The 11172-nt window shown below is 40.3% G+C and overlaps 2 protein-coding genes across 3 annotated transcripts; both read right to left on the bottom strand.

The window, feature by feature from the left end:
* Nucleotides 1-6390: 6390 nt before the first annotated feature.
* On the bottom strand, nucleotides 6391-7338 carry RB195_008935 (uncharacterized protein; the record flags this gene model as incomplete). Its single annotated transcript, XM_064195693.1, has 1 exon — nucleotides 6391-7338. One exon carries the CDS (start codon nucleotides 7336-7338, stop codon nucleotides 6391-6393), a length of 948 nt encoding a protein of 315 aa, XP_064046838.1.
* On the bottom strand, nucleotides 6391-8776 carry RB195_008934 (uncharacterized protein; the record flags this gene model as incomplete). 2 transcript variants are annotated; one of them, XM_064195692.1, is made up of 3 exons in its annotated part: nucleotides 6391-7351; nucleotides 7443-8516; nucleotides 8670-8776. In XM_064195692.1, 3 exons carry the CDS (start codon nucleotides 8774-8776, stop codon nucleotides 6391-6393), a joined length of 2142 nt encoding a protein of 713 aa, XP_064046836.1. The 2 variants fall into 2 exon arrangements, with proteins under 2 accessions (XP_064046836.1, XP_064046837.1); XM_064195691.1 differs by lacking the exons at nucleotides 6391-7351; nucleotides 8670-8776 and having other exon boundaries at nucleotides 7439-8410.
* Nucleotides 8777-11172: the final 2396 nt, after the last annotated feature.

Here is an 11172-nt window from a genome sequence, read left to right as displayed (position 1 = left end):
AAAGAGCAGCAAGCAAATTAAAAATGATGCAGTTGAGAGGGGAGCCATGTTCAGTGGAATGTGATGAGTGTTTTGCAATGATTTATATACTGTATGCAAAACGTATCGACTTGTTGTCCTAATTTGCATGCTTCGATCAGATTTTAAATTAATGGATTGTGCATTTTTTTTTTGATTGGATGCTCTTAGCTATTAAAAGATTTCAAACTGATAAGAATTATGTAAAAACTTCGACCGTATTGTCCAATCCATACCCATAATAATAACTAAAATAAGCAACACTATTGAATTACTCTCAAATGTAGTCATTTCGGTCAATTAGCGTTAAAAATCTGCAGTTCCTAATATTACTTTATTATTTATTTTTTTAAATTAATGTTGCCTCTGTCAGAATAGAAGCGGATGCAATTTTTAGCGGCGAAATCATTGTTCGAAAAAAGTGATTGATATAATTTTTTTAGAATTGCGGTGCATAAACCTCTTGTTATCGCCACTCATTGGAAAATACATACAGCATATTTCAAGCCGAAAAAAAAGCCAAAAAACAGGGATGGCCCGACTTCTTTTCTTTTTTCCAATTCTATATTTGTTAGAGAAAAGGGAAAGAAGTGCTTGACATATTTTAAATAATGGAGGTCCCTAAACCTTCTCTTATCGGTCGGTCACTGCAAATGCAGCATAATTTTTAGCCGTTGAAAAAAAAACAAGGAGGATAAACTTTGTCTTTCGTTCCGGACTTTTCTGTTTAGCATTGAGAGTTTCCCATAAGCACCAATGTTTTACTTACGAATCCATTGTGTTCATCGCATTTGCAGCAAATTTGCAGCATGTGCGTCGCTTGAAAGCATTCCACGTCATTTTCGATAAATTAACAATCGATCAGGGGAAGGTGATATGAATAAGAAATAAAGACTGAGATTTCTATTGAAACAAAAATAGAACAAATGAAATATTCAGACAATTTAATCGCTTCGCCTTTTGTGATTCTCAGCCCAACAATGTATTGGTTGTTTTTGAAATGTCTGTAAAAAGAATCGTAGATTAAAGGCATCACCCCACGAATCTGGGGTGATGCGGATTTCAAGTAGTTTATGACTGTACGGAGTCATAGAGCGAAGGGTGATTCCGTCATCTCTTCCTAATTGCCATAAAAAACGGCCCGGAAGATACGACTTCGAGCGTTCCGGCGCGCTATTTTCCACGACGAGTTCGACTGGAGCGCGTCAGACTTCCGCATCTTCCGGGCCGTTTTTTATGGCAATTAGGAAGAAATGGACGGAATCACCTTCTCTCCATAATCTACTATCCCGTATACGAATAAAAAGGATAAAATCAGTCGCGTATCAATTCACTTGGAATGCGCCAACGCGTTTGACTGGAATTCGTAATCGTTGAGGTTTTGGAACGCGTGTTGGCCTATACAATGACTTACGGGGGCCAGCTGATGGTCAAGTCAGTGTTTTTATCCTCCCAGACAAGTCTTGCAGCAATTTATCGACTCCGGAGGGATGAAAGGCTTAGTTTGCACTAGGGCGATTTCGACCCCTCGACCGTGTGGCTACAACGGACCTCTAGCCGACTGCGCCACACCCATCCTGTATACGAATACTCCACCTGAAATCCGTACCACCTCAGATTCGTGGGGTGATGCCTTTGCGTATTCTGGTTAGAAGCCAGACACGTTATGGACTGCTAAACGTGGTTCATGGACGAAGAAATGCATGCGATTCTGAACGTCAGCGGTAACGGTGGGTAACGTCAACGATCCCGTCAACGAATGGATTTGCTTATACTGAGAGCGATGCGAAATGTGATGAACGTTGATTCCGGAATGTTCCTGTAGGAAGATGAGCTCCTGAACCACGGTGCTTTGACGTGCAGAATGTCGAACTGCACAATCGTCCATCGTCTAGCGAAGAAGGGCAAGACTGCCTAAAAGTGTCTCTTCCCAGGGAGATTTATTGAAAGTAGTTATAAAAAATAAACTCTTATTCTTATTATTACCGATGCTACACGAATGTAAAATCGTCTTACATTACAATTCGAACATATGCAAAAATTTACCGTTGTGGTTTTCTCAGAAAAATAAGCCTTAAAAAATCTCAAGTTATATCTCAGGGATATCAAACATTTTTTTTATATTAAAATGTTAAATGTTATTATGTTAAAACAAAATTTTATGTTTTATGCGAAAAGGATGGAACAAATTTTATTTCTATAGAGTGTTTTGACTGGTTTTCTGTATTTGTTGTACATGATCTTGTGAATTTTTGAATTTTCGGTATGAATAAAGAAAGTTATCAAACATTACAAATTCTTCTTCCTCTGCGATTTCTTACCTGCTTTACACAAGATTTGTTTACTTTCTAAATGTATTATGTTTGCAAATTTAATAAACAAAATACTAGACATAGGAGAAACAACCCTAAAAAACCCTACGTTTTATAACTAAAGCCCATATAAATAAAACCCATATAAATAAGGAATAAGTTTAAAAATTAAAAAAACGGGCAGTTTCTCCTCTTTTAGGTCAATACATTCCGTAGATGGTAGTAGATAGTTTAGAAGGAAAGATAGTGATGTGATTTTTTTCCCTCCCAGATAATATTCTATGCGAATGCAAGAGAAAAATAAGGCAATTACCTACAGTACTTAAATGCGAAACTAAAATAAATGGCTCTGTTTTAATTGGATTCAAGATTTGCTGCTCATTTGTAGCGATATGCCTGGTTACGCTCAACCAAAATGCATAATTTGCGCTAAATCCTGACAAACGAGCGTTCTAAACGACGGCAGCAGCCATCGCGAACCGCCGCCATCGCCGCCGCCTCTTGCATCGTCTTTGAACAATCCACATACGATGATAGGCAAATTAGAAGACGTCAGCTGATGGAATACGATTATTGACGTGCGAATGTGCGATAGGAATAGTGCGTGTAAAGAGGGTCCCAGCGGAATTTCGAGCATGCCCCGATCATGCCTCGTCAGAGCAATTAGCGAAGGTGCGTGTCCTAAAGAGATTCACTTTCGTTAGCACCTAAATAGCTGACTCTGCTTACCTACCGCTAATCATACGCTGCATCACCGGCTAGGACACAATTCACTCTTCACTAAATTGTTTTGGAGAATTAGACATATTCACTGCAATTTTGTCACGTGAGGTGATCTCAATCAATTTATAATCGCACCAGAAGCAAGAGAAATCCTCACGTGAAATATGAGATGAGGATGTATCTAATAGCTTCAATTTACGTGCATAAATATTTTCGTTAGAACGGAACATTCCAGGTTTCAAAAGTAGCGGTAATGAGAATTATCGTTATCCTGTAACTCTCAAGCTTTTTTGTAGCCTAATTTATTTCTCTCATACCTCTGTTCTTTGACAGAGGGATCTTCTGCATCTCTGACTTCTTGGAACTTACAGGAAGAAAAAGAGTTTAAATTTAGTAAGATTTCTAGACTTTCTGAAGATGATATAAAGACAAACTCACTCCCTTTCTTTATTAGAACACCATTCAAAATCCCATGTACTTCTATCTAACACTATTATTCTTTGACTTATTCGGTAATTTCGACAGCTCATACCACTCTTCTTTGCATATTTTCTTGTAACTCCGCAGTTTTCTGCATCTTTGTGGCTAGAACAATATCTAAGACGGTTGTCCGCATCTTCATGAACGACTGGAGCGTGACCTCTTTGAGGTATGCTCGCGTATCCGCCGGCATATCCACTGGGCACGTTATTTCTCGGAGGCATTCACGGAGAATCCGCGGGGATCCTCTTTACCGTTCCCCCGATGGGCATGTTGGTTTTTCCACTCATTAGATAATAATATCACCAACCCCAAACAGTGCTCAAAAATCTATCCAGAAAATAAGCAATGTTTTCGGCTTCGAGAAATCTGAAGCTCTGTTATAATATTTGAAATTGCTGGCTACAACGTTTCGTCAAATTTCTACATGTTTACTTTGATAAATTACTACAATTTAAAAAACACAACAGGTTTCCGACAAGGACCTTGGGTCCCTTAAAATTACTACCATTAAAACATAACAGGTTTCCGACAAGGACCAAGCTACTGAACACGAATAGCATTCACGGTAAAATATGAAAGAGGCAGAGCTTGATTGCTTGACTGCTCTATTTCTTTAGAGAAATTCTCCAAAATTATTTTCTTCAATGAATTTCTCTAAAACCCAAATTAGTAAAATTCGCACTTGAATAATTACAGCAGAGCTTTACCAAGGTATCACAAAAAATAATACCAAATTTCCAAAGATTTATCCTCTCATGTGTTTTGTTAAGCAGACGTGTTCAATTCGGTGTAGCTGACAGGCAAGCCGAAAGACTTCAGCACATCTTTGTCTATGCCTGTATAATTAAAAGGAATAATTGCTATTTTTCGTTCCTCAACGGAAACACATTCAATTCCCGCAAGTTCTCTCTCGGGTGTAGGATAATATAGTCGTTTTTATGTTCGCATTCATCAACGATTTAACAAAAAATTGCAAATAATTTCAAAGGCACGTAGTTTAACTGATTTTTAATTTTTATGAATTTAAGGCGTAATTTCTTTATAATCCTTACTTCTATAATTATAATTTCTTGACTATAACTATATGTGCTTGGTATGTCTCACACAATCGTGCGTCACTCTTCCAGAATTACAAATTTTCAAGCAATTACTTCAGCAACAAGAAAACAATTTGAATTTATTTGTCTTTTCATTTATTTATTACGTTGAATGGGGCGAAAGAAAAGGATGTGGCAAAGATTAATACAAAAAAAACACATAGAAAACACAGAGTAAAAAAAGTAACAAAAGATTAGAATGAGCAGGGAACAGTCCCGTGTTCCCGATTCCTGCACAAAGATGATTCAGTAAAGAAACGTAAAAAATCCTAGACAAAAAAAACCAAAATACCAAAACTAAGGCAAGTTAGGTATTAGATATTGGGTATATTATTATAAATATACTATTATTAATTCACTGTTACTATTACATATTAGCTATATTTTAGGTTGGAGTAGTGTATCGGTTAGAGGCTCCGCTGTCTGCACGATCGATCGTAAGTTCGATTCCGCCGTAGTGCTCACCAAGCATTTCATCCTTCCGTGGCCGATAAATTGGTACCAGACTTGTCTGGAAGGGTAAAAACACTGAGGTCACACATCGGCTAGCCCCCGCAAGTCATTTTATGGGGCAGTTACACGTTCGTAAACCCCAACGATTCTGAATTGATGTGGATCTTCCATCACTTTATTAGATATATTTAAACTACCTGTGGAATTATCAAAATGCAGGTAGGTCATAGATATCAGTGGCATCCATTCACATCAGCCAGCAAAATGTCTTCTTCATGCAAGTTACAGGTACAGCACCGGCAGTACTCCAAGCAGGTATATTTGCTCACCGCACTCAACCGATGTGCGTGGAGATGAAAAAAATGTTATTTTAGACTTGATAAGGAAGGAGTAACAAGCAAATACCAACAATATCAGACCAAAAATTCAAGCGTAAGGCTTTAGGGAATATAATACTTGTCAGATCCTCACTAATAAAGTAAAAGGCGGATAGTATGATTCAACGTAAAGGTAAAAAATAAGTACAATAAAGGATAAAGGATAAAGTCACTGGCGCATCAATCCACTTAGGATGCGCAAACACAATTTAAAAGAATTCGTAATCGTTGAGGTTTTTGAACGTGTGCTGGCCTACACAATGACCAGCCGGGGCTAGCCAATGATCAAGTCAGTGTTTTTATCCTCCCAGACAAGTCTGGTACCAATTTATCGACCCCGGATGGATGAGAGGCTTGGTTTGCACTAGGACGGTTTTCGAACCCTCGACCATGCGGCTACAATGGACCACTAACCGACTGCGCCACACCCGCCCTTATTAAGTACAATAAATTACAATAATACAAGTAATGATCATAACAAATATATCACCTTGATCACCTTGACGCCCGTTGATCTTCGAAGTGGTCGAGCGGACGCCAGTAATTCTTTCATTTGTCCCAATCTTGTGCCAGAGTAGCCCAGTGTTCCTCCTTTCGCGTGGGACACGAAGAGCATCATATTTTTCTTTGAAGGACTTCGTGAAGAAATCTGCCATCGACTCGGCGGTCTTCCCGTAGTGCGCTTAATATCGCGAGGAGACTCACGGCTCTGGTAAAACGGTTCTCGTTAAAGCTCATCACGTGTCCGGACCACCTTATTTTACTTTCCTTGGCAAACGTGGCAGCGTCTCTAATCTTTGATAACTGACGTAGGAGAGAACTTCGAATCCCGTCCTTCACTTGCGTAAAACGGGATACTCCTAGCATCACTCTTTCAAATGCGCGTTCAATGATGCTCACCGCCTTTTCTTCCTGCTTGCGAAATGCTCAGGGTTCCGAAGCACAGGTCAAGGCAGGAAGTACGGTGGCGTTGAAGAGGTGAGCACGGAGTCTGGGGTTCCTGGTCTTCACTACATCTTCGATGCGCTTGTACGCTTCCCAAGCCGCTCGTTTCCTCCTGCCCAGCTCGAGGGTCAAGTCGTTCATCATGTTCAATTCCCGACCCAAATAAATGTAGCTGGTGCATTCGGATATGTTCGTTCCGGTGAGCGTGATTGGGGCATCCGAGACCCATCCGTTGCGCATGAACATCGTCTTTTGCAGATTCAGCTGAAGACCGATGCATCCACATGTTTCGTCGACTTCGGTAAGCATTGGTTCCGCATGGCTGATGCTAGGTGTTATCAGTACGATGTCATCAGCGAAGCACAAATGGTTTAGCTGCCGACCGTCGTTTTTCACTCCCATGTCGTCCCATTCCAACTTTCGCATTGCGTTCTCGAGGGTGGCTGTGAATATTTTGGGTGAGATTGTATAACCCTGTCGGATCCCTTTCTTCACGTCAATGATGATATTCTTGTAGAATTGTGAAATTCCGGTTGTGAAGTTACTGTACAACTCTCTTACCTCAAATACCGTTATGTACTGAGTAGGGACGCCTTGGTTGTCCAAGGCTTCCACGACCGCTTCCGTCTCAACTGAGTCGAAGGCCTTCTTTAAGTCGATGAAGGTGAGACAGAGCGGCACCTTGTACTCTCCTGATACCTCGATGAGTTTCGAAACAGTGTGAATGTGGTCAATCGTGCTGAATCCTTTTCGAAACCCTGCTTGCTCGCATGGCTGTCCTTCATCCAAGACTTTTTCAATCCCATTAAGGATCACTCTTGTAAAGAGCTTGTACATAACGGACAGTAAGCAGATTGGGCGATAGTTGTCGATGTCATGTAGATCTCCGTTTTTATACAACAACACGGTTTTGGTGGTCTTCCACTGCATTCCCAAAAGAAACCTGTAAAGAGCCTCGTCAGGGTGTTGGTGAGTACTGGCGGAAGGTTCAGGTGTTCTGGTCTGTCGGAACCGGATGCCGTGCGCTTTCTTACCCAAATGATAGCCTGTCGTACTTCGGAGGGGAGGACCTCTGGAATAAAATGTCCGTCTTCCTTCTGATGGTGAGGAGGGAAGTGGACATGGCTGTCGAAGAGATCAGAGTAGATGTCGAAGATGATTTTTTCCATGCCCTTCTCGATGCAATGGTGGTTCCCTTCGGATTATGGAGAGCAGTCATCCTCGCCTTGCGATTGGAGAAGTCTCGATGGACATAGCGGATGCTTTTATCCGCCTCTGCAGCTTCAGCCAGCACTTCTGCTCTTCTCTTTTTAAGGTCTTCCTTTATCACCTCTCTGCAAAGCCTTGCGAGCTTTGCAGAGAGGTGCACGATGATGTGGTCTATTTCATTACGGTACAATTCAGCGGGTGACTTCCACATCCAGCGTAGAGAGGAGGGCTTCTGGAATTGCGAGTTCCCATGGATGGTCTTAGTCGTCATGATGAACTCGGAGAGCCTCTCCCCCTGGTCATTCCATTGTAGGCCGTGGGCCCCGATGTGAAATTCCTCCGGCGTTCTTCTTGGGCCAACTTTGGCGTTGAAATCGCCAATTATGACCTTGTAGAAGGCATGATCTCTTCGGTAGAACTTCTCCAAGTCCGTATAGAAAGCTTCGACTTCTTCTTCGTAGCTTGATGTTGGAGCGTAAGCGACGAAGATAGTCAAAGCTGGTGTTGGGCCACATCTTCTCATACGCAGACGTCCGTCCGGCGTAAGTTGTTCGAAAGAGTCGACGTTCTTTGCCATACTCGTGTTGACGAGGACGCCAACTCCATCAGCATCTCTACTGTCGCATGTTCCTAAAAACAGGTGTTCTCCAGTTTTATATACGGCGTTGAGAGGGTGTCGTCGTCTCGTCTCGATCAGTCTGATGACGTCGTACTTGATCTTTCTGGCTTGTATCAGATCTTTGATGACCGCTTCTGATGCAAGCGTACGTGCGTTATAAGTATAGATAGTCATCCTAGTCCTTTTCCGTTTCGGTAGCCTATATGACTCCCGCAACCCCGTCCTTCCTGGCGCTACCGTACCAGGCTTTCCTCCGGAATCAGGAGACACTTTTCTATTACTGTGACAGGCAAAAAAATTTCAAACCCATGGATAGATTGCAAGCCTCTAGTCCCATGAGCTTTTGGGAGAATTTTCGTTCTCCCGGAGTGGACGTTTGGAGCTTATTTGTTGGAGTCGACTCCAAACCGCCTCCCTTGCATCTCCCAGTCACTTGATTGCTCCTGGCTCAGCAGAAACAAGGAGTCCATTCCCTGGTCCACCCGCGTCTCTCGAGGGGCACAAAGTCGGTTGGTCCGCGATTAGCCCCCTATCCGCCATCCGGGGACACACCACGTAACCTCGCGGCTAACCGGCTGTGATCCCTCTAGTGAGGGAGATCCGTGGGTCCTAACAAATATATAGTGGAGGAATATCTACAATAAATTTTAAAAAATATTTCAGACCGCTATGGAAAACAACGGCATGTGATATCAATGAAGAAAGTAAATTACAAGTCAAATTAAGTGAAGTACCTGAGCGATACTTGTTTTAGAAAATCTTTAAATTCAATTATGTCATTATTAAGTAATTGTTTCAATTTGATTTAATTCAAATTTGGTTTAAGAGAAAACAAAAACAAAGTTGTCACAGTAAAACTGGTTAAAACAGGGGTATTCCAATATTTTCCATCTCCTCAATCAACTCGCTGCTCTTCTTTACTTCTCTCTGCGGTGCTCCTTTATCTGCAATGAGAAGTTGGCTTGCGTCCGGTCAAATCTTGTAGAATTATTACTTCCTAAGGATCGGGGGCATGGTTCGGATGCTATACGTAGACATTCAACGAGTGATTCTTGGAGTAAAAACATTGCAAAGATAGCGATTTCATTACGCATCAGGGTTTACGAGCCGGTCCAACGGGGTCATGAAGAAGAAAGAACTTGATCGCTTAGTCACGGATACCATCGTTTATTCACCAACTCAAGAAATGATTAACTACCGTGTAAGCCACACGACCACTAAGTCGACGGAGAAACTGAGCCTGAGACGATTTTTTTCTTAGCGACTTCAAGAAATGTTGTTTTTTTGGGTCGTTCTGTGAATAAGAATGGTCATATTACGTGAACATTTTCCATTATTATCACTATTAACACTACTAACGTTATTGCTAACTATTCGTATTTATTTTCATAAGTTATAATAGAAAAACTGTGTATAGAGGAACAGAGCGTTGAACAGTGTGGTGGGTTTGCATCAGAAATGATTCTGTTTTCATATTTGTACTAGAGAGAGTAGGAAAAACAACAATTGTGTTTTATTTTTTGATTTTTAAATTTTTTTTAATTTAATGAATGAATTAATCGTACTTTTTAATATTGTAGTGAATGATTTAATGGTATTTTTAATAATATGATAATGAATGAGTTAATAGACGTGATGAGCAATTAATTCTCATAGACACTCCTGAAACATCTACGTACGTTCCTCAAAAACAATCCTTTTATTGTCAATTCTTTTTTTCTCATATCTAGAAAAAATTTTGTATAAAGGTAAAATGAAGGGCGGTCCCTAGGTTTCCATCTTTCTTCTCCAATTATCTGCTAAGTGCATTTCCCCTTTTCATCCGGATGCAATCTTTCGGATGAACACGTCCGTTCAAATAACTTGTGATATCGATAAATACATTCCAGTATTGTCTCGACTCGATAAGAATCGATATGAGCAAATGTTTGTAGTTGGTGGTCGTAAATCGACGGAAGTGCCGCACCTGCGGTTGTTGCAAATAAAGACATGCAAAAGTCGTAAACGGCGACGAATCCGTGTGATAATGAAGCGTAGAGCAAGGACGACATGCATCAGAGATAATTGTCCATTTTTCTACTATACAAATCCATACGAAGAGTCTGCATCTGCGCCCTGTTTCCTTAATCGAAGGAAATATGGATAGCATTCTGAGAGCTGAAACCTACCAGAAATTTGAAAATATGCTACTCAAAAAAAACAAAGATGTTTTGTTTGAGATATCACACATGATAAGAAATTTTGTTACATATTTTGTTACGTCATAAGAAAACAAAGGTCTATTCTTTATTTATAGCTGCGCCTTTTCAACTAAAATTCTTTCCCAAGGGTGAGCTCTAACGTTGAAGAGTATTAATTATTAGAAGTCCCAAGTTTTAGAGCTTTTTTTTTATGAAATTACTCATCAAAAGAGTTTGTGAAACTTTACATAGCGTAATAAATGTAGATGATTGATATTTGATTCTCACATGAGATACCAGAAAGCTGAGATTACTTTTATTTATTTATTTACATACACTAATGGTGCACCAGAAAAGAAAGCTGTCCTCTTTGGAGCGGATAATGTGTTGAACATTATTATCATTGAGATAATTTATAAAAGATATAAGCATATAAACAAACCAATCAACTAATTCCTGACCAATGTAAGCAGCTTGTAAAAAAATCCGTTAATGCTTTAGACATACGGGAAACGAATTTGTTTCCGTTTCGACTTCTTTGTGAAAATATGGACTCGCAAGCAAATCAATGCAGAGTTCCATACCATTTTCTGGTGTGAATTCTTAAAAACACATATTCGTCCTAAAAATATGGAAGAATGTCTATTTCTCATAGCCTTTCCCCTTTTACCAACACGCATCAAAATTACGAAAATCAGCGTTTAGCAAGTGAGTAGGAAAGCTTTTCATGGTAGTTGTAGGAACCTTTTTTGTGAA

The sequence above is a fragment of the Necator americanus genome, chromosome III (assembly GCF_031761385.1).
Source record: "Necator americanus strain Aroian chromosome III, whole genome shotgun sequence".
In the NCBI taxonomy this organism is placed as follows: Eukaryota; Metazoa; Nematoda; class Chromadorea; order Rhabditida; family Ancylostomatidae; genus Necator; species Necator americanus.
This window is presented reverse-complemented; position numbering and strand designations above follow the sequence as displayed.